This window comes from Myotis nattereri, assembly GCF_964212035.1.
Source record: "Myotis nattereri genome assembly, chromosome: 6".
Taxonomy (NCBI): domain Eukaryota; kingdom Metazoa; phylum Chordata; class Mammalia; order Chiroptera; family Vespertilionidae; genus Myotis; species Myotis nattereri.
Genome location: NC_138081.1, coordinates 36,417,544 through 36,445,317, shown reverse-complemented (window position 1 = coordinate 36,445,317; position 27,774 = coordinate 36,417,544). Strand labels below are relative to the sequence as shown.

Sequence of the window (27,774 nt, the reverse complement as noted above, 5' to 3'; positions counted from 1 at the left end):
AGGCCTTCCAAGGTTTGTTTATATAAGCTTTGAGTCTGGATTCTTTTCGCCCTTGTGATGAGGTTGTCTCTCAGCCTTAGCAGCAGGGAGGGCACCTATCCTGGAGATTTGTCTCCTGCTTTCAGAGGAACACAGATGTCAGAGTTTTCTTCCTGCAGAGGCAGTTTCGTAAGTGACTATAATTCAAAATGGTCCATATGCCATTGTGGGATATCTCGGGGCCGCCTGCCCTGGGCTCCAACACTGTCCCATGTCACTAATGATCAGATCAGCCAAAGTACCTGGAAGGGGCGTTATCCACCCCTACTATCTCCCAGTCTTAATCATGAGCTAATCAGTGGTTCTCAACCTTCCTAATGCCGCGGCCCTTTAATACAGTTCCTCATGTTGTGGTGACCCCCAATTTCATTGTTACAAATTGAACATAATTAAAGCATAGTGATTAGTCACAAAAACAATATGTAATTATATATGTTTTCCGATGGTCTTAGGCGACCCCTGTGAAAGGATCATTCGGCCCCCAAAGGGGTCGCGACCCACAGGTTGAGAACCGCTGAGCTAAGTGATAAGTTAATGTACAAATTTTTTTTTTTTAATATATTTTATTGATTTTTTACAGAGAGGAAGGGAGAGAGATAGAGAGTTAGAAACATCGATGAGAGAGAAACATCGACCAGCTGCCTCCTGCACATCCCCCACTGGGGATATGCCCGCAACCCAGGTACATGCCCTTGACCAGAATCGAACCCGGGACCCCTCAGTCCGCAGGCCGATGCTCTATCCACAGAGCCAAACCGGTCTCGGCTACAAATTTAAAGATGATTGTAATTCATCTAAAGAAACAAATGGATATGTTTAACTTTTAATAACTGGTAGGAGGGTAGACATCTGGGTATTATTCTATTAAATACAGATATGAGTATAACATATAAATAGGTGCACTTCCTCTATATAAGTGGAGAAGATGGATTTAGTAAACTGTGAATAGGCCAAAGGAACGTAGAAAAAGTAGGAATTATAACCAAGAATAGGAAGGGTAAGAAACAATGATGCTCACACCCAAAGCAAAATGGAAAGAGGGACCAACGGTGCCTCACAATAACAATGGGTTGGACACGTGTCCTAAGGAAACAGCTACGATGCAAATTGGATCCCTCATTAGGAATCTTTAGTTGACAATTCTAATTTATTTATTTATTTATTTATTTATTTTACAATTCTAATTTAAATAAAGTGCAAACAAGACAATATTTCAATTATGTTAATAGAGCAGGTTCATACATAGTTTGACAAAAACAATATAATCAGAACCACTTATCAAGCAAAGCTTATGTCCTTAAGGAGAGAAACAAGCCTAAAGTCCCAATACTTCAGCAAGTAAATAACAACTATAAAACAGGAGCCCAGGCAGCTCTAGCAGGAAGCTGCTTCCTTCCCCAAACCCCAGGATACTCCCAGGATCGAGGCTGAGGTGTTGGTGGTGGTGGTGGTTGGGGGTTGGGGGTGGGGTGGGGTGGTGAGGGGGTTGAAGTAAGTCTGAGAGAGAAGATGGGCTTGCAGTTGTAGATGTAAATGGAACACTGCCTCTTCTTGTGCCAGTGGGGGCAGAACCCTGGGGTCCGTCAACAAAGATGATGACAGAATAGAAAAAACACCTCCTGCAGCGGGGTTGGGCGGGGACAGTCTCTGAGACGCTAGGCCCCAAAGCATCTGAGAGCCACCCTGGATCGAGATGACCTCAAATTAGAATTCCTAAGAGTCTACTGATCATAGCCATGATGAGTGATGTTATAGTAGTCTGCTCATTATTCGTTGTTTAAGCTGCCCACTGTCAACCATTGGCCTGAATATATATATATATATATATATATATATATATATATATATATATTATTTATTTGTTAATCTTTACCTGAGGATATTTTTTCCATTGATTTTTAGAGAGAGTAGAAGGGAGAAAGGTAGGGGGAGAGAGAAAAAGAAACACTGAGATGAGGGAGACACATTGATTGGTTGCCTCCTGCATGACCCTGGACTGGGGCCCAGGATCAAACCTGCAACCCAGATATGTGCCCTTACCAGGAATCGAACTCGTGACCCATTGGTGTGTGGGGTGACATTCTAACCACTGACCAACACTGCCAGGGTGAGGCCTGAAAATATTAAATGGAAAGTTCCAGAAACAATGCACAAGTTTTAAGTTGCATTCCATTCTTAGTGTGATAAAATCTCTTGCTGTCCAGCTCTGTCCTGGCCAGGATGTGAATCAGCCCTCTGGCACCTCCGGGAAATATATGCTCCTTGCCTTTAGCTACTTAGTAGCTGACTGGTTATCAGATTGACTGTTGTGGTATTGCTGTGCTTATAGTCAAATAACCTTATTTTACTTAATAATGACCTCAAAGCCCAAACAAGAGTAGGGATTCTGGCAATTTGGACATGCCAAAGAGAAGCTGTAAAGTGCTTCCTTTAAGTGAAAAGGTATGTATGTGTAGGAAAACATAGTATGTATAGGGTTCAATACCGTTCACTGGGAGTCTTGGACTGTATCCCCCGTGAATAAGGGCGGACTGTTGCATAAGGAAACTCTCCACATTGATGCCTGGGTGGCCCCCAAAAGCCTTAGTGTTGCAGGTTGCAGCCCATTGTGAGGCCCAAGGGGAAGCCTGACCTTTGTCTTTTAGAGTTTCTCCATGTCACATGATCTAGAGCTCCCCTGAAGCCTCCCGTTTACCCATTCATTCTGTGCCTCTGGGCTGGTGACTAACCACAGCCACAGCCCCGCAGGGCAGCCTGGGGGGTGGGGGGTGGGGGGTGGGGGGTGGGGAGGGAACGCCCATGAACCTACTACCAGTCTTTTTTTAAGCCCAGCAATAAATTTCTTCTTTAGTTCTTAGGCTGAAAAGAATCTGGGGACCCATGTTATTGCTGAGGGAAATGGAGGAAAAAAATTTCAGTAAATTGTCCTGATTATTAATATGAAACTTAAGCAAGGACTTTTCTTAATACTGTATAGTATATATAGGGATTCATATACAGTCAAATGGCCATGAGGTAGATCTGTTTTTTTTAAATTTAATTTTTATTGATTTCAGAGGGGCAGGAAGAGAGAGATAGAAACATCAATGATGAGAGAGTATCATTGATTGGTCAGCTTCTTCCTGCATGCCCCCTACTGGGGATCAGGCCTGAAACCTCGGCATGTGCCCTTGACCATAATGGAACCTGGGACCTTTCAGTCCGCAGGCCAATGCTCTATCCACTGAGCCAAACCAGCTCCGGCTAGATCTGTTTTATACTCATTAATACCATTATTTGTATTAACTAGGCTAACTGGTTGATAAATATGACAATCACTGTTAATAGTCAATAATCCAGTGTTTGTCTATGTGCCTAGGACCTCAGGGGTAAAACTGAACCATCTTCCCTAATTCCAGAAAGTTTCTAGCCTAGTGTAACAGGCAGGACACACATTATTATGTTTCCATTTTGCCCTTTCCTCATTTGTAAAATAAGTATCACATCCATTTTCATAGGATTATGATTTCATAGAATTATTATAAAGATCAAGTCAAATGCATGTAAAGTGTATGTAACAGGACCTGTCACACACCAGATGTTCAATAAATCGTATTTTAAAACTCAAAAAAGGGGGTGGGGCAGTTTTGACTATTTAGGCCTTGGGAGCTGAAGCAGAAGTAACTGACAGTAAACTTGAATATGCAACCTCAGTTGGGCTGAGATAGAATCCTTTTACTTTTATTTATAATAATACTCTGAAAAGGTAAACAAAATTATTTAATCCAGGAAAGCTATCCTAGTCTATGTAGATTATAGAAATAATGAAGAAACATACTGATGCCTATTAGTCTTACAATAGCTTTCATACTCAGTGAGGGTGTTTTGCCATTTAAGCTATTAATAAAGACATAATAAACACAATAGACTTATTTTTCATTAAAAGCTAAGGAGGACAGAATTAGTTTGTCATCAATGTTTTAACACTTAAGAATTTGATTTAAAAAGCTTGTTTTACATCAATGAAATATTTTTTCAATATTAGCATTAATGAAATAAACAATAATGTTCTTCCTTATCCACAAAAGCTCCCAGGACATGAAAGATCCTCCCCACAACCTCCTAGTACAAAACACTATGAAAAGCAGAACTGATCTTTCATAATTATTAGCCTTTCCCCATCTTGGAACAAGCAATGATGCTTTGCTTGATAACCAGTACTAATCCATATACATGTGTGTGTGTGTGTGTGTGTGTGTGTATCTTTTAAAATTTATGTATTATGACTCATATTTGAATCTTTAGACAAGTGTCTATGCAGGAAAAGGGTGGTAGACCATTAGCAATTGTTTCCCCTCAGTCACAGGAGCAAAAGCAGCATTTAGACTGGGCCTTAAACACCAAGGCTCCTGACTCAGACCCAAGCCCCTACACCAAGGTCCTAATCACAGCAATGGCCTTATTTTGGGAGCAGATTTCTAGACAATCTTATGACCTATTTCCGGTAATTGCATGGCTTCACCCCGTCTGTTCATCACGGTGGCAGAAGGAAAGTACTGGAACGAACATTCTTTCTTTCAAGATATTTCACGGTTTCCAGGCTTCATGAGCATCGCTGTCCCTGGAAGAAAAGCATGAACTTGAGCATGTACTCTGCCCAGGAAAACATACAGACACGGAGGGAAAGTGACTCCACAGAAAACACTCCCCACTGGTCACCTCCGAGCAGACCACCTACATTAGGACACCCAATGGGAAAAGACTGAGTAGTTTGCCAGGATTCTTAACTCCTGGCTGGGGAGGGGGTAGGGAGGAGGTCCTTCCTGCTGGGCTATCTGCATTCGCACAGAGCACATTCTAAGTCTGAGAATCGCCGAGTCGGGGGATCTCTGTGGCTGGAGTTTTTATCTCAGAAAATGGGGGACAGCCCTAACCGGTTTGGCTCAGTGGATGGAGTGTCGGCCTGCGGACACAAGGGTCCCAGGTTCGATTCCGGTCAAGGGCATGTACCTTGGTTGTGGGCACATCCCCAGTAGTGGGTGTGCAAGAGGCAGCTGATCGATGTTTCTCTCTCATTGATGTTTCTTTTTCTTTTCTTTTTAAAAAATATATTTTATTGATTTTTTACAGAGAGGAAGGGAGAGGGAGAGAGAGTTAGAAACATCGATGAGAAAGAAACATCGATCAGCTGCCTCCTGCACACCCCCTACTGGGGATGTGCCTGCAATCAAGGTACATGCCCTTGACCGGAATCGAACCTGGGACCCTTCAGTCCGCAGGCGGACGCTCCATCCACCGAGCCAAACCGGTTTCGGCTCATTGATGTTTCTAACTCTCTTTCCCTTTCCCTTCCTCTCTGTAAAAAACCAATAAAAATATATTTTAAAAAGTAAAGAAAATGGGGGACAGTAGGTCCTCCTAAGCTCTGAACAGTGTATTCAGTGGGAAGGGGTTGTGATGGCGAACCTATGACACGCGTGTCAGAGGTGACACGCGAACTCATTTTTTTGGTTGATTTTTCTTTGTTAAATGGCATTTAAATATATAAAATAAATATCAAAAATATAAATCTTTGTTTTACTATGGTTGCAAGTACCAAAAAATTTCTATATGTGACACGCACCAGAGTTAAGTTAGGGTTTTTCAAAATGCTGACCCGCCGAGCTCAAAAGGTTCGCCATCCCTGCCTAGGCATTCCTTAGACCTCTTCCTTCCTGGGGGTTTCTGGCTGCCACCCAGCGCCCTATTCCAGGGCGTCCCTGCTTACTTTGGACACCCAGGAATCCTAGCATCTCAGGGGGTGAAGTCCCCGTCCTGTGGGAGGGAGCGGGGGAATTAAAGCCCTCTCAGCACCGCCCAGTCTGCAGCGCCCACGACCTGGCACAGAAAGCTCTTTACCTCGAGACCGCTTCCTTCGGGATTTCTCAGTCAAGCTCTGAATCATCTTTTTGGCGCGCTTCGGGCACCAGTGTCTCCCCAGGATACTGATTTCAACCTTGCCCTCGGGGTCTGGCTCTGCCATCTGGAGCAGGACTTGGAACTCCCGCTCGAACACCGGGAGGAGCACTCTGCTCGGACCTGAGTGGAACAGAGGGCTCCTGAGAGATCAGGTGGGGTGGGGAAGAGATGACTCAGACCCTGGCTTGCGAGACTCGACACCCTGCTATAGGTGCGCAGGGGGTGGCTGAGGGGGCGCCCCGGAGACCGCGGTGGGGCCGAGTGGCAAAGAGCCCAGCGCACTCACCGAATATCTTCTCCAGCAGACAGGCTTCCACCTGAAGCACCGATGGTTTCGGAAAGAACTTAAGCTTGGACCTGTAGGGAAACTGTGGAAAAGGGGCCACTTCCTGGAATGGGAACTCTTCCTGTTGGTCCCTGGGCAGTGCGATCTGTTGAGGACCCTGTTGGGGGTCGCCGGGCCGGGCGCCATCGAGGATACTCGGGAGAGGACCTGAAGGAAGAGAGAACCCCATGCGGAGGAGAGGTAGGGTGAGTACGCACACAGTCAGGCCACGGCTCCAGGTTTATTCCTCTCGCATGCCCCGCCTCCTCCAGGGGCGCTTGCTCATTGGCTAGCAGCCAATAGAGTTTCAGCAGCTTCTAGCGCCAACCTTCAGTCCGCTCCCTTGGTGCTTTTCGCCCGTTCAGGATGGAGGAACCTGGGTCGGAACACAGGACTTCTTTGAGTTACATTGTTTTCCCAGTAATAAAGTCACAACACTGTGGGATTATGGAAAACACATTGCTCACCAACATTACAGTTCAGAGATTTCATGTCTCCCAGGCTGGATGCACTGAGGACTATTTCTACAGTACCAACCCGTTAATATAATAACATTTATTGAGGTCTAAGTACTTCAAAACAACAGTATGAGGAAGATACAATTATTATTTCCATTTTTATAGATTAGTAAAATGGAAATGATGGGATTGGGTCAAAAGTCCAGGCAGGAGGCTGCTGAGTTCCTGCTTGACTATGGTGCTAAAAGAATTCCATTATTTCTTATAATTGACGCTTCTAATGTTATCAGAGCTTTGCTTGCCCACAAAATATCGACAATAGGGCTGCCTCTTAGTACTAAAAAAATCGGCTAAAAAAAAAAGAGGTTTTGCAGATTTGTAGTGATCCTAAATACTTTGCTGACACAATGAAATCCACAAACCTAACGCCTACTTCAATGACCAGGCCTTTACACGACACATTGATTAGAAGCCTCTTTTCTAAGGATGCCACTTCAGGAGTTTTAGTGTTGCTATCGGTCTATTATTTCACAGACCGTTAGCACATGCTCTGATATAGAGGACCTCACCTGAGTGTCCCAGGGAGTCTCTAAGATCCTTTTAGGGGCTTTATGAGGTCAAAACTATTTTCATAATACTAAGGTCTTATTAGTCTTTTTTTAGTCTTATTCTTTCATAAATGTAGAGTGAACTTTTCCAAAAGCTACATAACCTGTGATAGCATAGCAAGTCGTATGCAAAGCAGCTGTATAAAAATCCAGCTGTCTTCTATTAAACTGTACATTAAAGAGGTTTGTAAAATGATAGCACTCTCCGCAATAAAATATTTTGTTTTGGAAAATACAGTTTTTTTAAAAAATAAAAATGTTATTTATGTTAACATTTAATATCTTTGTTACTTTAAAGTAATAAATTATTTTGAAATGTTTAACTTTTAATTTCTAATACAGTGAGTATCAATAGATAATATAATTGATACATAGAAAAACTCTTTGGGAGGCGGGTCTCTATAATTTTTAAAACCGTGAAGGAGTTCTGAAATCAGAGTTTGACAACTCCTACTCTAATAGAAAAAAACATTAGCCCTAGCCAGTTTGGCTCAGTGGATAGAGCATCGGCCTGCAGACCAAAGTGTCCCAGGTTCGATTCTGGGCCCTGGTCTGATTGATGTGAGAGAAATGCTACTTCTTTCTGTGTTTCCCTCTCTTCCACTATCTCTAAAAATCAATGGAAAAATATCCTTGGGTGAGGATTAAAAAAAATAAAAATAAATAAAACATTAGACTTGGTGTCAGGAGTCCAGCTCTGACGTCCTCACTTATGATTTGAGTGCTCTTAGGCAGTTCATTTTCCTCTCTCAGTCTTAGCTTATTTACATATACATTTAGGGGACAATATTTGATTGCAAAGGAATGTCATACAGTTTAAATGAATCAAGTCAGGAAAGAATATAGATTATTAAGCACTAGACCAATGTCAGGAATTAATCTTATTACATACAGTATTTGACCAAAAGCCTGGATTGGCAGTTGAAATTTATCTGTCACTGAAGAACCCAGATTATACTGTGCCACTGCCAAGAGTTTAGATATTTGACTATTTATTTTTATTTTATTTTTTTAAAATATATTTTATTGATTTTTTTACAGAGAGGAAGGGAGAGGGATAGAGAGTTAGAATCATCGATGAGAGAGAAACACCAATCAGCTGCCTCCTGCACACCCCCTACTGGGGATGTGCACGCAACCAAGGTACATGCCCTTGACTGGAATTGAACCTAGGACCCTTTAGTCCACAGGCTGACGCTCTATCCACTGAGCCAAACCGGTCAGGGCATATTTGACTATTTAAAACCTTATCAGAAGTAAACACACACACACACACACACACACACAAAAGCTCAGTTTATCCTTAGGAGATGCATGCTGAAGTATTTAGGCATTATGTGTCATAATATTGGCAACTTATTTCAAATGGTTTTTAAAACAATATTAATTTATAACTATATACATACTTAGAAGCCCGGTGCATGAAATTCATGCATGGAGTGGGGGTGACATCTCAGCCCGGCCTGCACCCTCTCACAATCCAGGACTGCTGTCTCCTAACCACTTGCCTGCCTGCTTGATTGCCCCTCACTGCTTCAGTCTGCCTGCCTGATCACCCCCTAACCACTTCCCTGCCGGCCTGATCAACTGCCCTCTCCTGCTGACCTTATCGCCTCCAACTGCCCTCCCCTGCCAGCCTGGTTGCCCCCAACTGCCATCCCCTGCAAGCCATCTTGTGACAGCCATCTTGTGGTGGCCATCCTATGGCAGCCATCTTGTGAGATGTGAGGGTGCGAGGGCGCCAGGGTGTGAGGGCCACCTATGCTTTTATTAGTATAGGTATGTATAAAGTAAAAAAGGGAAACAGATAATAAAATTGTTGAGTCAAGCTATAGCTGGTTTGGCTCAGTGGATAGAGCATCAGCCTGCAGACTGAAGAGTTGTGGGTTTGGTTCTGATCAAGGGCATGTGCTTAGGTTGCAGGCTCACCCTTGGTCTTGTTCAGGGCATGTGCAGGAGGCAGCAATCTATGTGTCTCTCTCACATCAATATTTTCTCTTTGTCTCGCTCCCTCCCTTCCACTCTCTCTAAAAATCAATGAAAGCCCAGCTGGTGTGGCTCAGTGGTTGAGCATCGACCTATGAAGGTTTGATTCCCGGTCAGGGCACATGCCCAAGTTGTGGGCTCAATCCCCAGTGGGGGGTATGCAGGAATCAGCCAATCGATGATTCACTTTCATCATTGATGTTCTATTTCTCTATCCCTCCCTTTCCTCTCTGAAATCAATAAAAATATATTTTTAAAAGTCAATGGAAGAATATCCTCCAGCAAGGATTAACAACAACAAAAATAACCAAAAATTGTTGAGTCAAGATGGAAGTTGTGAAAAAACAAACAAAAGAAAAAAAAGATGGAAGATGTGGCTGTTCACTGTACCATTCTTTTTTTTTTTTTTTTTTAAATGTTTTTATTGACTTCAGAGAGGAAAGGAGAGGGAGAGGGAGATAGAAACATCAATGATAAGATAGAATCATTTATCGGCTGCCTCCTGCACAGCCCCCACTGGGGATCCAGCCTGCAACCCAGGCATGTGCCTTGACCGGGAATCGAACCCTGACCTCCTGGTTCATAGGTCTATGCTCAATCACTGAACCACACTGGCCAGGCAATAGTTTTATTACCTTTAAAGTCAATAGACATACTCATCTTCCCAGAAACTATTAAAATAGGAGGATTAGTAATATAAAGAAAAATATAAGGACTGCCTGGCTGGGCATGGCTCAGTGGTTGAGTGTCAACCTATGAACCAGGAGGTCAGGGTTCGATTCCTGTCAGGGCACATGCCTGGGTTGCAGGCTGGCTCCCCAGTGTGGCATGCAGGAGGCAGCCAATCAATGATTCTCTCTCATCATTGATGTTTCTAGCTATCCTTCTCTCTTCCTCTCTGAAGTCAATTATAAAAAATATAGGGAAACCCATTTTGTAAACAAAAATACTGTATGCACTACCATGTTGCTAGATACAGGGTCACAGGTAACAATGATGCAAAGATATCCTGCAAATTTAGAAAACTAAAAATAAAATAGGATTGACTGAGGGATTAGGAGGAAAATTAACCCCAGGGACATGGATATATAGATTTTTAAAAATATATATATTTTATTGATTTTTACAGAGAGGAAGGGAGAGGGATAGAGAGTTAGAAAGATCGATGAGAGCGAAACATCGATCAGCTGCATCCTGCACACTCCCTACTGGGGATATGCCCGCAACCAAGGTACATGCCCTTGACCAGAATCAAACCTGGAACCCTTCAGTCTGCAGGCCCATGCTCTATCCACTGAGCCAAACCAGTTAGGGAGGATATATAGATTTTTAACAATTGATGATAGACCACCCATTAAGGCTAACTGCCTTCTAGGTCCCAATTTTGAAAACATTTTTAAAATGGATGTAATAGGACACCATATCCTATATTATAAAAAACCTGTGGTCATGACACCCTCATGCCATAGTGACTGATCACCAGGAGGCTGTGTGCGCAGCAGGCATGCGTGGGTGGGCAGGAACTTGATGCTTTGTCCCCGAGGGTGCTGGCGGGGACCTGACCAGGAGGTCATCGGAGGAGTCCCACAGTGCTGGACACGGGGCAGGACTTGGGGGAGTCCCACGTGGTGCCAGCCCCATGGGGAGGGTCTCTGGGACTCGGGGAGTCCTGTGAGGCCGGTGAGGGCTTGACGCTGCGTCCCTGTGGGCGCCAGCAGATCTGGGTCCCATGCAATTTCAAGGCGCACGCGGGTGGGTGGGGACTTGAATCGTGGCACCAGCAGGACTTGACGCTGCATCCCCGCAGGCGCCGGCCCAGACTCTGACAGGAGAGAGGAGGGAGCCGGATACTGTATCCAGGACTTGACTTTAAATTAGAGGCCAGTGTCAGATGGGGACAAATCAATTCTTCTATTATAGAGAAAGGGCAAATAGCAATTTAAAAATATTTTCTCTAATTAATTCCCTTTTAATGTGCATGGATTTCATGCACTGGGCCACTAGTAACAAATAAGGATGTAACAATTTCCAAAACTAATTTGGCTATAGCAAAATGGACTTCAATTAAGTTACCTATTCCATCTAAAATAACAAATATACTCCAATATGATCTTAAGGAAGGACATACTCAAATTAAGGGAAAAATTCAGGAACTCCTAAGAGAAAAAATTATTGTGCCTACTGTTTTACAGTATAATAGCCAAATCTGATCTGTTAAAAAGCCAGATGAGTCATATAGATTTACAGTGGATTATAGGAATTTAAACACTCTCCCAAAAGAGAGTGTACTCCCAGATACACCATAAAGAATATCACCACTGGATCAGAATTTATGCAGTGATATATTTATCTGACATGTTCTTTGCCATACCAATTGATGAGAAGAGCCAACCCATGACAACATTCACATGGGAAGGTAGACAATATCAGTTTACTAGATTACAACAAGGTACCCTAAGAGCCCAGTGATAGCCCATAAACTTCTAACAGACATCCACACACAACACACACACAAACCATTATTTCCTATATTGATGACATCCTTGTTTATGGTGGTAACTTGCAAGAACAGATGAAGGTCAACATAGACAATCACATTTCTTACACTGAGAGGATGGACAGCCAATCCAGGTAAAGTCCAAGTACCTCAAAGTACAGTAAAATTTCTAGGCATAATTTTGTTCTCAGAAGATAGGGAAATATCAGACCCAGACATAAACAAAACAGATTGCACCCTGGCTGGGTGGTTCAATTAGCAGGAGTGTTGTCCCATACACCAAACGGTTGCAGGTTTGATTCCTGGCTGGGGTGCATACAGGAGGTAACTAGTCCATATGTCTCATGTTGTTGATGTTTTTTTTCTCTCTCTCCCTTCCTCTCTTTCTAAAAAATAAATAAAAACATATCCTTAGTGAGGATTAAAAACAAAACAAAAAGAGCAAGATAGATTGCCCACCAACGCTTACCACAAAAGAATTGTTTGGATATTAGAAACAGTGCATACCCCATATGGGGATAATATTAAAACCCATCTATGAAATAACTAGGAAGAGTAGAGAATTTAGATAGATAGAGACTCAAGAGGCTGCCTTTACTTATTTGAAAAATGCTGTCTGAACTTTTGACACATTGGTATTAGCCAATGTGGACACATTAAAAAAAAAAAATATATATATATATTTACTGATTTTAGAGAGGAAGGGAGAGGGAGAGAGAGCTAGAAACTCAATGATGAGAGAGAATCATTGGCTGTCTCCTGCACACCCTCTACTGGGGATGGAGCCTGCAATGGAATCGAACCTGGGACCCTTCAGTCTGCAGGCCAATGCTCTATTCTCTGAGCCAAACCAGCTAGGGCTAATGTGGACTCTTAAATACAAACTAGAGTGCTTACACTGACAAGGGTTTGCAGCATGGTCACTGTGGACTAAAACACTACAGAACCCCAAATCTTACCAAATTGGATTTTGGACCAAGAAGTTCCAATAGTATGAGACTAGATGCCAATCAATTGAAAGGCTCACCCGGCACTTTATGAGTCTCTACAATATAGAGTCACTAACAAAATAAGCCAATTATGCTTAACCTCCAACAGCATGGTTTGGAGTGGGAAAAACAGATCCTTGACAGACAAAGGGGAACTCTCCTTGACTGTGATGTCCTAATATGGAAATGGTATCCGCCATCCAGAAGGTGCATGGATCAGTGCATTTCACAGCCAGCCAAACAGACTGGGGGTATGGGCCGCTGTATGCAGTAGGACACGTGCACGGGAATTTACCTGGGGCTTGCAGCTAGGTATCTCTTTGTCTTTATGTCCCACTCTGCCAGCTCTCAGTGGAATTTGTCATGATGGGCCCTAGTCCATAAGGGATCTTCGTCATCTCGACCTTGTTGCATTAATGGCTGGAGCAATGAAAGGTTGTTGTTAATCCTCACCTGAGGATATTTTTCCTTTGACTTTTAGAGAAAGTGGAAAGGAAGGGAGAGAGACAGAGAGTAACATTGATGTGAGAGAAGCACATTGATTGGTTGCCTCCTACACATGCCCGGCCAGGGCTGGGGCTTGAGCCTGTAACTGTGATCCTTTGACTGGAATCGAACCTAGGACCTATCGTTCCACAGACACTCTATCCACTGAGCCAAACTAGCTAGGGCCCAAGCTCAGATTTAATACCAAATCTAATTGCAGTTTCAAACCAGTTTTAAACCAGTCAGTCTGGAATTTCCTGATCCTGACTAGTGAGGTAACATGACTGATAGGATCCCCTGATTCCTCTAAGGCAGTGGTTCTCAACCTTCCTAATGCCGCGACCCTTTAATATAGTTCCTCATGTTGTGGTGACCCCCAACCATAAAATTATTTTCGTTGCTACTTCATAACTGTAATTTTGCTACTGTTATGAATCATAATGTAAATACCTGATATGCAGGATGTATTTTCATTGTTACAAATTGAACATAATTAAAGCATAGTGATTAATCACAAAAATAATATGTAATTATATATGTGTTTTCTGATGGTCTTAGGCGACCCCTGTGAAAGGGTCGTTCGACCCCCAAAGGGGTTGCGACCCACAGGTTGAGAACCGCTGCCCTTGTTTGAAATAATCACCTCCAGAGTAGTTTAAGACAGTAAAAGCTCTTCCTTGCTACAGACAGTAAAGCAACAAGGTTGATATGACAAAGACCCCTGATGGACTGGGACCCCTCAAGACAAATTGAGACATAAAGACGAAGAGATATCTAGATGCAAGCTCCAGGTAAAATCCTGTGCTTCCGACCCACTGACAACAGCTGATGTCATTGCAAGCCCCAGGTAAATTCCTGTTCACGTGTCTTACTGGATACAGCTGTCCAGATCCCCAGTCTGTTTGGCTACATACTGAAAGGTGTACCTTCCCGATGATGGAGATCGAAGAGGATATTCTGCTTTTGTTTTTTAATTTTAATTACAGTTTACATTCAATATTAGTTTTAGGTGTACAGCATAGTGGTTAGATAATCATATACTTTACAAAATGTTACCCCTGATATTTCCAGTGCCCACTTGGAACCACACATAGTTATTACAATATTATTGACTATATTCCCTATGCTGTACTTTACACCTCCTTGATGACTTTGTGGCTACTTCGTAATCTCTTCACCCTTTTTCACCCAGTCCCCCAACACCCCTCCCCTCTGGCAACCATCAGTCTGTTCTCTGTTGTCTATGACTGTTTCAATTTTGTTTGTTTATTTTGTTCTTTAGATTCCATATATAAGTGAAATCATATGGCATTTGTCTTTCTTTGACTGACTTTTCCCCCCCATTTAGCATAATACACTCTAGATCAGCCGTGGGCAAACTACGGCCTGCGGGCCAGATCCGGCCGTTTGAAATGAATAAAACTATTGAAAAAAAAGACCGTACCCTTTTATGTAATGATGTTTACTTTGAATTTATATTAGTTCATACACACACTCCATCCATGCTTTTGTTCCGGCCCTCCGGTCCAGTTTAAGAACCCATTGTGGCCCTCGAGTCAGAAAGTTTGCCCACCCCTGCTCTAGATCCATTTCACAAATGGTGAGATTTCATTCTTTTTCTGTAGCCAAGTAATATTCCATTGTATATATGCACCACCACTTTTTTTATCCACGCGTTCATCGGTAGGCTCTTGAGTTGCTTCCATATCTTGGCTATTCTAAATAATGCTGCAATGAACATCGGGGTGCATATATTCTTGCAAATTAGTGTTTTGGGTTTCTTTGGATATATACCCAGAAGTGGAATCATTGGGTCATAAGTCAGTTCCATTTTTAATTTTTTGAGGAACCGTCATACTATTTTCCATAGTAGCTGCAGCAATCTGCATCCCACCAACAGTGCATGAGGTTTCCCTTCTCTCCACATCCTCCACAACATCTGTTATTTGTTGTTTTATTGATGGTAGTCATTCTGACAGGTGTGAGATGCTATCTCGTAGTGGTTTTATTTTGCATTTCTCTGATGATTAGTGATAATGAACATCTTTGAGGCCATCTGAATGTCCTCAAAGAAGGTATTCTTATCAGTCAAAACCAAGTTCTCAAAACATAGAACAAGGCAAATAATATAACAGACAGGTGACAAAGACAGTTAATCACCAACTTTGGGGGGAGAAAAGATCTATAGAAAAGTTGCTATGCCCAAGGATCTCATTAGTGACTCTAATCAATAAGCCTTTTTATGGCTTACCCAAGGCAAACAGTTTATTTCCAGAGTTAGAAACAGCTGTTCCAAAACACCGGCTATCACTTGTTTTCCCCACTTTTGAACAGACTATGATGACTTATCAAGCCACAAGTTCACCATTTCTTAGATTCCCTAAGCTTGGATCCACAGCCTACTTGGCTGCATGCCCGATGCATCTATATCCTCTGGCTGGTGGAGAATGAGAAATATGAGAGGCCCTGTTTTTACCATCTCTGAGAGGAAAAGAATTAACAAAAACCCATGAGTACTCATACCAAATAACCAGAGGCACTAAACCCCAGGAACTAATTCCACAGATATTTTCTTCTGCTAAAGTAAATTTAGAAAGAGAGGAAAATGACTTTAGCCATGTCTAACTCCCACCGAACCCCACTGACAGAGATCTGGGAGGCTGACTGGACAAGTGCTTCCTTCTTGCTGGCTGTGCCTCAGACCTCACGGGATTGCTCAGCTGCAGCATTCTGGGCTGGGGATGGGTGGAGTGGGCTCATGGGTTTCCTGCCAGTAAATTTTATCCTGCTAATAAACCAATTGTTGGGGGAAATTTTTTCTCTCTACTCATCTAGGTTCTTCTGGATGGTCTAATAATCCCATTGACATGCAATAGAATAGCAGGAGAAAAATGAATTTAAGTTTAATGACATAAACACCTCCTATATACATGGGAGAGACTCAGACAAACTGAGTAACTCGCCCAAATGGCAGCAATCATCACCTTAAATACCACCTTCAGCTAGGAAAAGCACAGTAAACATAGTAAGATTGTTATGCTTATATACTAGCAAGTCTGTGCCTTTTGCATTGATAGTGAAGGCAGGCCGCTTTTTTTGTTGTTGTTAACCCTCACCCAAGGATATTTTTTCCATTGGTTTTAATTTTATTTTTTATTTATTATTTTTAAAAATAGATATTTATTGATTTCAGAGAGGAAGGGAGAGGGAGAGCGAGATAGAAACATCAATGATGAGAGAGAATCATTGATTGGCTGCCTCCTGCGCACCCCCTACTGGGGATCGAGCCCACAACCCGGGCATGTGCCCTGGACTGGAATTGAACCTGGGACCCTTCAGCCTGCCGCTCTATCCACTGAGCCAAACCAATTAGGGCTCCATTGGTTTTAGAGAGAATGGAAGGGAGGGAGGGAGGGAGGGAGGGAGAGAGAGAGAGAGAGAGAGAGAGAGAGAGAGAGAGAGAGAGAGAGAGAGGAGAGAGAAAAGAGGAGAGGAGAGAGAAAGAAAGAAAGGGAAACAAAAATGTGAGAAACATTGATTGGTTGCCTCCTGCATGCGCCCGGACTGGGCCAGGGATCGAACCTCCATCTCAGGTATGTGCCCTTGACTGGCAGTTGAATCTGAGACCCTTCAGTGCAGAAGCTGATTCTCTAACCATTGAGCAATGCAGGCCAGGGAAGGCAGGCCTCTCACAGTGAGGGAAACACCCTTACAGATGAAGATTTCCCTTACAAATCTAAATGTGCACTTACAAAGGGTAACCTCTACTTGGTTTTCAGCGTTCTCTCCTATCCGTTGTTTTTAAAAAGTAACCAGCCTAAAATAATGTCCCCAAAGAGGCATATTTTGGGTGGCAAACTCAGCTCCCCTTCAGTGACAATAGAAAAAGATATTATTTAAGGTGAACATAAGTAAAGGACCTATTAAAATAACTGGAGAAATGGTTCACATTGAATTTGCTAAAATTAATCTAGTAAGGGTAAGGCATACATTAGAAAATTTAAGACAAGTAGAACATCTGGAAGATGAGACTAATAAAATAAAAATAACTTTTTTGCAGGAATTTAAAAAGAACAAAAACATGTTTTCTCTAAAATTATGATGTCATGGCAATCAAATATGTGCTTGGTAGTGTTAATGGTCCAATGCTTGGAAAGGCTAAAACTCAAAACGTCAGAATTTGGAGTAAGGAAAGATGTTTTATGAAAAGATGCCAACTGAGAAGATAGGAGACCTAATCCTTAAATCCATCTTCCCAAAGTACAGAGTTTAGGCTTCTTTTACGTCAAGGGAAGGGTAAAGGGAAGGGCTGTTTTTATAGAATTTCTCTAGTGATTAGCATGTCTATATGCAAGGCTAAGCAGAAGCCTGAAGCCATGGGAAACAAGGCAGGCTTGGAGTCGGAGAGTCTGAGCAATTTTCTCTGTTAAAACAGTGCCATGCAAGCTTGTACATATTGGGGCTTTAGAAAAATGACTTTTACATGGAAACCCAATTGTCAAGGAAGCTTAACTGAGTGGTTTAAAAAAACTTAATTTTTGGTCTGTTGGTGATTGGATATGGCATTATGTTAAGGAGTTCTTTTTCTATCTTACATTTGACATTTGAACTGAATCCTGAATATTTTAATTACATAGCATTTTATTTTAATTTATTTTAATTGAGGAAATATCCTTAATTGTTAAAATAAATATTTACTTTGAAATAGTTAATTTAGTAGCTTTCTTCACATTTTCACACTTTTGAAAGAGCTACAGACAGTGGATGAGCATCAACCTATGAACCATGAGGTCCTGGTTCGATTCCTGGTCAGGGCACATGCCCGGGTTGTAGGTTTGATCCCCAGTAGGGGGTGTGCAGGAGGCAGCTGATTGATGATTCTCTCTCACCAGGGATGTTTCTATCTCTCTCTCCCTCTCCCTTCCTCTTTCTGAAATCAATAAAATATATATTTTAAAAAAAGAGCCACAGAGATTTCCTTCTTGTTTTCAGCACTTCAGTTGGTAAAGATCCTGTCTCCATTTCACAGGAAATGGATTACATCCAATTACTCCTCACAGCAGCCAACTGGAAGATTATCCCATTACTTCTGAAGGACTGGTTTGGCTGGCATCTGCAGTGGTAGCCAAATAAATGAGATTTCTATGGAACACATGCTGGTACTGGACACACACATTCACCAGCCCTTTGTTCTGTCACTCCACGATGCAGCGATCAGCTGGTCATGCTCCTCTCGGAGCCGCTGATCGTCCCTGATTGACGTGCGCCTTGCCTCTCAGCCAGTCGAGTAGGAAGGCCACGGACATTCCAGGAAGCCAGGTTGGAACCCGGTCCCAGGCCCTGTGAACCCCCCTGCAGCTAGAGCAGAGCCAACCAGCAGCTCTAGACACACCAGGGCCGCAGCACAGACCCACAGTCCATAGCACTTTAAAAGCACTTTCACATGTCCTGGCTCATTGAATCCTTGCAACTTCATCAGATTATTTTGTTTTGTGAAAAGATGGTAACTCAAATTGCTCAAAGTTCAATAAGTTAGAAAGTGGTCATTAAACTTATATTAGCAGTATACACTGGTCATTAACTTTGTTGTAAAAGAACGTGCGTCAAAAGAAAAACACCCATAAAACATGAATGTTTGTGGTTAGATTGTAGGTGATGTAGAATCACAGGATGGACTGATATTTTCTTGAGCTTAGATTTGTACTGGGCAGCACTACTGAACAGGATTAATTAGCGTGTGAGTGATTTGAAATCGCAGGGTGGATTATATTATATTGCGTTAATATGATTTCACATCTACTTGTTTATGATTTAAGTGAAGCTGTTTTAATTCGCTTGTTTGTGACAAAGAAAAAAGTTTCTTTGATACAAGTATGAAGTCAGTGGTGTCAGGAGGTTGAAATTCTACATCTGTTGTTGATAAACAGCGGCCCAGCTGCTACACAGTCCTGCTGGGGGCTTGTGGGTAAGAAGGAACATGTGGAGAAGTAACTATGGCAAGGGGACATTGAAACTATAAATACTGACAGGTTGTGAGTCCTATTTGAGAGTTTCTGTTTGGGTGATGCGAGCTTTGCCAACCTAAAAACTCTCTAAAGACCCCGGGGGCATCAGCTCCCCTCTCAGCCAGGTACTCTTCCTAGACCAGTGATGGCGAACCTATGACACGCGTGTCAGAGGTGACACGCGAACTCATTCTTTTGGTTGATTTTTCTTTGTTAAATGGCATTTAAATATATAAAGTAAATATCAAAAATATAAATCTTTGTTTTACTATGGTTGCAAAGATCAAAAAATTTCTATATGTGACACGGCACCAGAGTCAAGTTAGGGTTTTTCAAAATGCCGACACGCCGAGCTCAAAAGGTTCGCCATCACTGTCCTAGATAGTGGTGAGGAACCACACAGCTGCTGTGAAAGAGATCAGCCTCCCCAGCCACATGCTGTAGCCACAGGGGACTTTCCCTTTTTACCGGCAGCTGGAAATCAGCTCCCGCCTCCTCATTCCTGCCCACCAAATGTGGGCTTGGTGGCAACCAGACTCAGCGCCGGTGAAGGGGCGGAGATGCCTGGGTCCTGGTGGCATCACTGAGATGCTCAGTTCCGAAATTTCCTCTTCCTCATGGGTGGACTCAGTTTGAGTTGTGGGTCTGCAGAAAGCATCTTATCTGGTGAGTCTTCATCTAAATCTTGAACATTTCTTATGTTCCTCCCTAAGGATATTTTATAGATAAGGAAACTGAGCTCCAAAAAAGTGAAAAACAATGGAAACGTAAAATAGTTGACAATATGAAGAAAAAATTAACCTAGATAGCCTGACTTCCACTCTATTGTCAATGATTCGGGACATTTTAAACCAAGAAATAAACAGAAACATAGGTTTTGACATCTGAAAATGGGCCAAACACCTTTAAAATGTAAACCATTTAAACGTTGATAGGCCTGGCTGGATATATTTGTATTATTCTGAAGTCACTTAAAATAATGACATGAAATGTTGGTTGTTGTTGGACCAGCAGTTTCTTTAAGGGACAATATTCAGTTAAAGATGCAGTGTAGAAAAAAGAGAGAAATAATACTGTCATAGGAAAGAAGGAGAAGGAGCATATGAAAATGGCAGAAAGTGTTGCCTTTAAAAAAAATCCTCACCGGAGGATATTTTCCCATTACTTTTAGAGAGAGTGGAAGGGAGGGAGGGAGAGCAAGAGAGAGGGAAACATCAATGTGAGAGAGACACATGGATTGGTTGCCTTTGGCACGGGCCCAACCAGGTACATGCTCTTGACTAGAATCTAACAGTGACCCTTCGGTCCACAGGCTGACACTCTATCCACTCAGCCAAACTGGCTAGGGCAAGAACTGACTTGTAACAAAGAATTAACTATGTGTCAGGCACTCTTTTAAGCTCTTAAACGAATCTAATCCTCACCACAACTCTGTGAAGTGAGTGTACTATGGTCACTCCTGTTTTACAAAGAACATAGCGAAGTCTGGAGAGGTTAAGCAACTGGCTGAAGGTTACACAGTAAGTGTCTAAGCGTTTGCTTGAACTTTAGCAATCTGCCCCCAGGGTCTGTGCTTCTAACCACCATGCCATATTTCCTCTGAAAGAGAGAGTAAGACTTGAACCAATCGTATTTGATGCTATGAATGGGGGTAAACAAGAGAAGTTTCAAGTGTCATCATTCCATTTCTATGCAGAGGATGAGGGCCTGGGCCGGGAGGTTGCATATGACAAAAATGCCATGAATACAGTTAAAAGGGAGAGAAAATATATATAGTGGACAAAAGATTAGTATTTGGAATAGACAGTGGAAGGATATATAATAGAAAAAGACAAATAACCTTATAGAAAAATGGGCAAATGTGTAAATAGGCAATGCACAGATGAGGAAGTAAGAATGAAATAAAAATGACCAAATAAAAAGACGCTCAACTGTGCTAGTGACTGCTGGCACTCAAAGCAAAAGTAAGAGAGATGCCATTTGCCCCTCTCTGGCTAAAACTGAAGATTGAAAATATCAACTTTGAGGGCACATGGATGGATATTCTTGGTAGGAATATAAATCAGTATAGCTACTTGGGACATTTGGCTGTCAATTCCAGTTTGATTCTGGTCAAGGGCACGTGCCTTGATGCTTCTGTCTCTCTCCCTCTCCCTTCCTCTCTGAAATCAATGGAAATACTAAAAAACAAACAAAACAAGACAAACACACATCAATTCCCCTTCAAATCTGAAAGGGTTTCCTCTAAGCTACTATCTGAGCTACTCCTTCCTTTCATCCAAATACCACAGCCAGCACCCATAGATTTATTAGATAATCAGTCTTTTTCGAGAGGGAGCTATTAAAAAAAAAATCCAGCTTAAATAATTAATATCCAGAGAGGGATATTTTAGTGTGAGGCTGCTCCCCCTCACACTAAACAAATGTCGATTGCTTACTAGGTGCTAGGTGTCAACATCAGAAACGTCCAAACCTGTACAGAATTTTTATGAGTTTATTTGAGACAAACTGACGACTGTCCACTTTGGTGGACACAGGATAGTTAGTAGTTAACAATGAACATGGTGACAATAACAATGAGGGACTCTGGGGTCTCTGCTCAGGTGCAGTGATTGTGCCCTGAAGGGTTGGGAGAAAGGAAATTACCCAGACATTCCAAAGGTACATTATCATAGATGCAGAAGGACAACAGACAGTCTCAGTTAAGGTGAAAGTTGACCTTTTGTCAAGGAAAATACTGGCCTAGGACATGACTGCACTCCGTGACTCGTCTTTAGTTAGCAGGTTTTAATTTCAGAGCAACCTGTGTGGCTACTGTAGGACTCCGAGTTTGTAAGGCCACCATGCAGGCCGCCCCTGAGCTCGTCAGGTTTAGTATGTGGCCCCTTTCCCGTCCACACTGGCATTATTCTGATCATTGAGAGTAAAAGGACAGTTATCTTTGGGAACTAGAGGAAGATGATAGGATGAAGCAACCTTCCATGTAAAGGTTACGTGTACAGCCCAGATGCTTCCCCTTAATTCCTTCCTAGGGCTTTGATAGAAGGATTTCAAGCTGCCCTATAAATCACATTGGACCTCTGTATGCTACTACAACAGCTCTACTTGTTTACATAGTTAGGTATGCTGCAATCTGAAGGGTGAAAAGCACAAGAGAGAACTAAAACAGGGATGAGGAAAGCTGGGAAGGAGGGTTCCACGCCTATCATGACCACCAAGAAAAGCCGGAAGCAGAAGTCCCCACTGCCTGAATGACTGACTTCACTGAAATGCAAGAAATTGTCTTCTTCTTTTTCCTTTTTAAAGAAGTGGTGTATTTATTTTAAATATATATTTTTATTGATTTCAGCGAGGAAGGGAGAGGGAGAGAGAGAGAGAAACATCAATGATTCGATGTTTCTAGTCAATGCACACCGCTGCTGGGTATTGAGCCTACAACCCAGGCATGTGCCCTTGACCAGAATCGAACCCAGAACCCTTCAGCCCATAGGCCGATGCTCTATCCACTGAGCCAAACCAGCTAGGGTAGGAATTATCTTCTTGAATATGCTCCCAAAGATCTGTGTCCTACTCCCTGAACAGCTTTTAATGAAGGCAGGAAATTGCCAGATAATTGGTTAAGGAGAAAGACTTCAAGGGGCTAATTTCTTATTGTGTTTAATGTCTAGTTAGGGCAAAGGCAGAGAGATTGGCCCTGGCTTGCTCACATCACCTCTGGAGAATAGTTTCAATTACAAAAGAGATTGATGTCTCAGCCATGGCCAAAAGCTTGGCAAGCTCTCAGCTAAGACCATAATGTGGCAGTTTAAAGTGTGGGGAAGAGGCCAAGTGAGGGAATAACATAACAAGGAGTTAATAAATCGAAAGGATGACTTTCCTGATGCCTCTAAATACTATGGGGCTGCTTCTAAGGCACTCCCTCTGATTGACCTGAGCTCTGAATGTAGGCAGTTTTGCTCTATAAGTTGGGGACCAGATCTGGTATCAAGGGGAAATAAAAAGAGCTCCAAGATCATTCTCTTTCCAAATAAGTTATAAACTTGGATATTTGTCTGCAGCGAGACTTCCTAAGGCTAAAAAGAGGAAGGAGGGGATGTGCACTTGGGCTTCAACTCTGAGGTACAATGATACCTGAATCTCAGAACCAGGTTCTTCGAGCAGTTCTCTGGGTCCCCAAAGCCAGGGCCCAGAACAGCTCAAAGCTTGGGACAGCAGTTGGTGGTCCAATATCCAATAGTCCCACCAGCCAATCTCCACCTGAGGATCGGATCCAGTGCCTGCATGAGCAGCCCACCTGTATCTGAGGGTGAGGTAGAGCCTGGCATTTTGACACATTAACATATGTGCCCCCACAAGTCCTGGGAAATTAGGAATTATTAGTGCCCTTTTGCAAGTAAGGAAACTAACACTCAGAGAGATAATAACTTTTCTGAAGTCACTCTCCTCCTTATCTCTTGAATTCCCTGTGAGGAATTTTCTAAGCTCATGGAATGATTAAATGCACATTTTTCTCACCAACAGCAGGGGCTGTCACGTATAGACACAACATTCATTTTCTTGGGGCTAAATCTTATGTGACTCTTTCTTGTCGGCCAAGAAGTACTTAGGGACTTTTAGGACCCAAGTCTGCTTTCTTTTATTTCTATGGAACTTGCATCTTTGAGGCTCAAAGAGTTTTGGTTTTACTTTTTAAAAATTGTGATAAAACGTACAACATAACATTTGCCATTTTAACCATTTTCACTATGTACAATACAGTGGCATTAATTATATTCACACTGTTGTGCAACCATCACCACTATTAGTTTCAAACAGAAAGTGTAATCGTTAAACAAAAACCCCCTAATCCCTCCTCCCTCGAGCCCCTGGTTACCCCTAATCTGCTTTCTGTCTCTATGAATTTGCTTACTAGTCTAGAGGTTTCATATAAATGCAATCATACAGATTTGTTCAAGGGTCAAAGAAATTTAATTTACTACAAATATCACACACCATAGCTGCTAATTAGCTATTCAAGAACAAATCATAATTAAGAACCAAAGACAAAAGATTTCAACCATGACCACAGATAGCTGCAATTGCTTGCCCTGGTTAGAGAATTCATGAACCAACGACCTAAGAAAGGCCATGCCTTTGTAGTAAATATTAGACATAATGTCTTTGCCTACTATTTAAGGATCAGCTGGTATTTTTAATTATGCTAATAACTTAGGTGCACCTCCAGAGAATTTGCTTAAAATATTTTATTTTATAAACATTAAGCACATGCCTTAGTGGAAGGAATATAAACCTCAGCACCAGGAGAGTTGGGTTCCAATTCTAACGCTACCGTTGCTAATTAGACACCTGGTGCTACTTGTCATATGGGATTTGATAGCAACTAGACTTCTTTTGAGTGCATATTTATTAGCATCTTTCCTTGCTTTTAAAAAACTCTGCAATCAGAAAATTATTGACACTTTTGGTTTCAGATGTGGCTGCTGCTCTGAGTTCACATTCGTCAGGAGACAGCAAACCCAAGAGCTCAGGGTCCTGTCCGTGTTGGTGTGCATACTCATAGGGCTGTAGTGAAGCAAGGTGAGTGCTTACTCTGTAGGTAATACTTGCAACCCTGCCTTTTTTGTTGCTCTAAATTATGAGGCAACAAAGATTGTGCCTTATTGGCATTTGATAATCCACAGCACACTATTTCTGACTCTGGTCCCATTGTGTTACTTTGGAATTATGTTTATTTATGTAATTTTGCATAAATATTGATTAGTGTTTTTTCTTTCTTTTTTTCCAAAGATAGTTTTTCTACTTTGAATCTGATTTTTTTTTAGCTTTACCACAAAAGTTAAACCATTGCTTTATATCACCAAAGGGTTAATGTTAGAGAAAGGAAATGTCAACATGTATACAAAGCTAACTACAAGGTCAACTTTCTCAAAGTAGAAATCCAAGTTTCCTGCTAATACTGGTGTCACCAGCAAATGTTTGAAACTTTACCTTTTTTTTGGCCCCCACTCTCTCTCCCTCCCAAGACCACAACAGGGAACATCAGGAAAGTCACACTCTATTTTAAAAGAAACCGTTAAAGCTCAGACAGTGATGTGCAACACCAACTAGCATCACAGCACAAATGGGAACAGGGAAAATCAGGTGGTTGGCACTTAAAAGCAGTCTGCCCCGCAACACCCAATGTCCCAAGAAGAAAATCTTAGGACGATGCAAATAAATAGCTGAGCATCCGTCTGGCAGCCTTACAGGGAGGACGGACCAGGACCTGGCGCCTGGGTCCCTACTGCTCTCCCTGCGTAGAGGTTGAGGGAACACGTTTCTCTCGCTGCCTCTGCTCTTGGACTCGCAGCAGGCAACACAAAAGGGGAGTGTGGGTGTGGGTGTACGGGAGGTTTTACAGGGCCCGCAGCTGGTCCCAGCTGGCCATTCCAACCGACACACATCTATGTCTTCAGGGCACTGAACTCCCCTGGTATCTGAGCACCCCTCTTATCTGAGCACCACCCTGGGGGACATGCAGCAAGTTGGGGGGCTGGAGGGGCAGTTTTACATCGCAGGTGTTGACTGCTGCTGCTACAGAAAAAATAGACACTAGGGGGCACTACTCAGTCTCAGATCTGAGCTTTAAAAACTTTTTTTTGAGTCACTTGCGGAAAATATTCAAGTCAGAAAATCCTGCTTGCTCTAGCTTCAAAATACACCCCAAATTCATAACTTTTCTACTATTTCAACCACTAGCACTTTAAGACACACCTTCCTATTTTTCCCCTAAAATTCAGGCCCCAAATCCAAAATAATCAAACCATTGAGATATCTTTTATTTTGGTTTTTGCTCTTTTAGTATATATAGGAAAGAAAAATAAGGATATTCCATTTTGCATGACAAACTCAAAATTTGGAGTAACTAAAAATACATTATGAATATTTTTTGGTTATCAAATTAGAATAATATAAAAAAACTGATGAAAGAAAAGTTAAGTTTTCCTAAGTTAATTATTTATAATAAAACTAGGGGCTCAGAGCACGAATTTGTGCACCTTGAAAGGAACTGTGATCTACGAGGCAGTGGTGGGCACAGGGGTGGGTCTCGGCCCATCCTCCACACCCCACCTGGCCCCTCCTGCTGGGGCCCCTGGTCCCCTGTCTGCCAGCAGCCCTGCTCCCGCTGCCATCGCTTCCACGCGCTTACAGTGCTGGCCCCGCTTGCATCCGCTTATGGCGCAGAGTGATTGGGGCCGGTGCCAGCAGTGAGTGAGAGGAGGGCCGGCGCCGTTAGTGGGTGCAAGCGGTGGCTGCTGCCCCAATCGCCCCTCAGGAGCAGGGAGAGGTGAAGAAGCCCTAAGGGGAGATTGCAGCACCGTGCACCAGCAGCGGGTTCGAGTGGTGGCTCTAGCGCTGGCAGCGGGTGTGAGCGCTGGGCGGGACCACAGGGCGCGGGAGCAAAGACTTTTCAGTAACCACCAGAGGCTCACCCTGATGACAGCGACCAGTGCCCTGCCTTGGTCTGGCGCCCACACTCACCTGCTCCATCATCCTGCCATGGCCGATGCCCGCCATGGTCCGTGTGCGCCCCCTGGTGGTCAGCACACATCATAGCGACTAGTTGTTCTGCCATTTGGTCTACTTGCATGTTAGCCTTTTATTATATGGGATGGTGAGTACTTCTAAAGTTAAAACAAGAACCTCTTTTTCATTATGTAGACTGATATAATAACTGCCAACATGTTGATTTTAAAAAAGACAATATTTTGTCAACTGGTGACATTAATGATACACCTTATGGGATAAATGAAAGTCCCTGGGTGTTTGTTAATGCCCTTGTTAACTCTCCTGGCAACTCTCCTTTTCTTACTTGGGGAAGGAGAGTTCATGATTATTTCACCAATATTGTGTTAGGGTATCGTGTTTTGTTTGTTTGTTTGTTTTGCCTGAAACTCCTTTGCTTAAGATTATTTACTGTGGCTGCTTTGCCTATGGAGTAGTCTTTTCTCTGTCCCACTCCACTAATTAGCTCTCTTTCACTTTAAACTCTAAAAACAAACAAAACAAAAGATTATTCAATGTTGTTTGTTAATGGTCCATACTTAAAAATATAAACTAGAATTATTTTCAAGTATTCCATGTGATTACAGAGAAACTCACCATTAGAATATCACCTTCTCCCAGAAATTAAATCAGCTCACATAGCTGTTCTCCCTCACTGGAGCTTGCCAGCTAACAAGAGATTAAAAAAATAAATATTTATGTAGGCATGTAGTTGGATCGGTCCCTTTCAGAAAGCTTTGAAAATAGCGAGTTTTTGAAATTGTTATTGAATTTATTGAGATGACATTGGTTAAGTTATATTGGTTTTGAGAGTTTTTATTAAATATATTTTTATTGATTTCAGAGAGGAAGAGAGGGAAGGAGATAGAAACATCAATTATGAGAGAGAATCATTGACC

The 27,774-nt window shown here is 42.4% G+C and overlaps 1 protein-coding gene across 1 annotated transcript in view; it reads left to right on the top strand.

The window, feature by feature from the left end:
* The window catches only part of LOC308520819 (uncharacterized protein), a gene marked incomplete at its 5' end in the record, with an annotated part of 34,335 nt that extends 9,426 nt beyond the window's left edge, over positions 1-24,909 (top strand). The window contains one exon of the mRNA XM_081093549.1: positions 24,802-24,909. Coding sequence (XP_080949675.1) covers positions 24,802-24,890 — 89 coding nt within the window. The 3' untranslated portion in view covers positions 24,891-24,909. The remainder of the gene's footprint in view (positions 1-24,801) is intronic.
* Between the last annotated feature and the right edge of the window lie 2,865 nt (positions 24,910-27,774).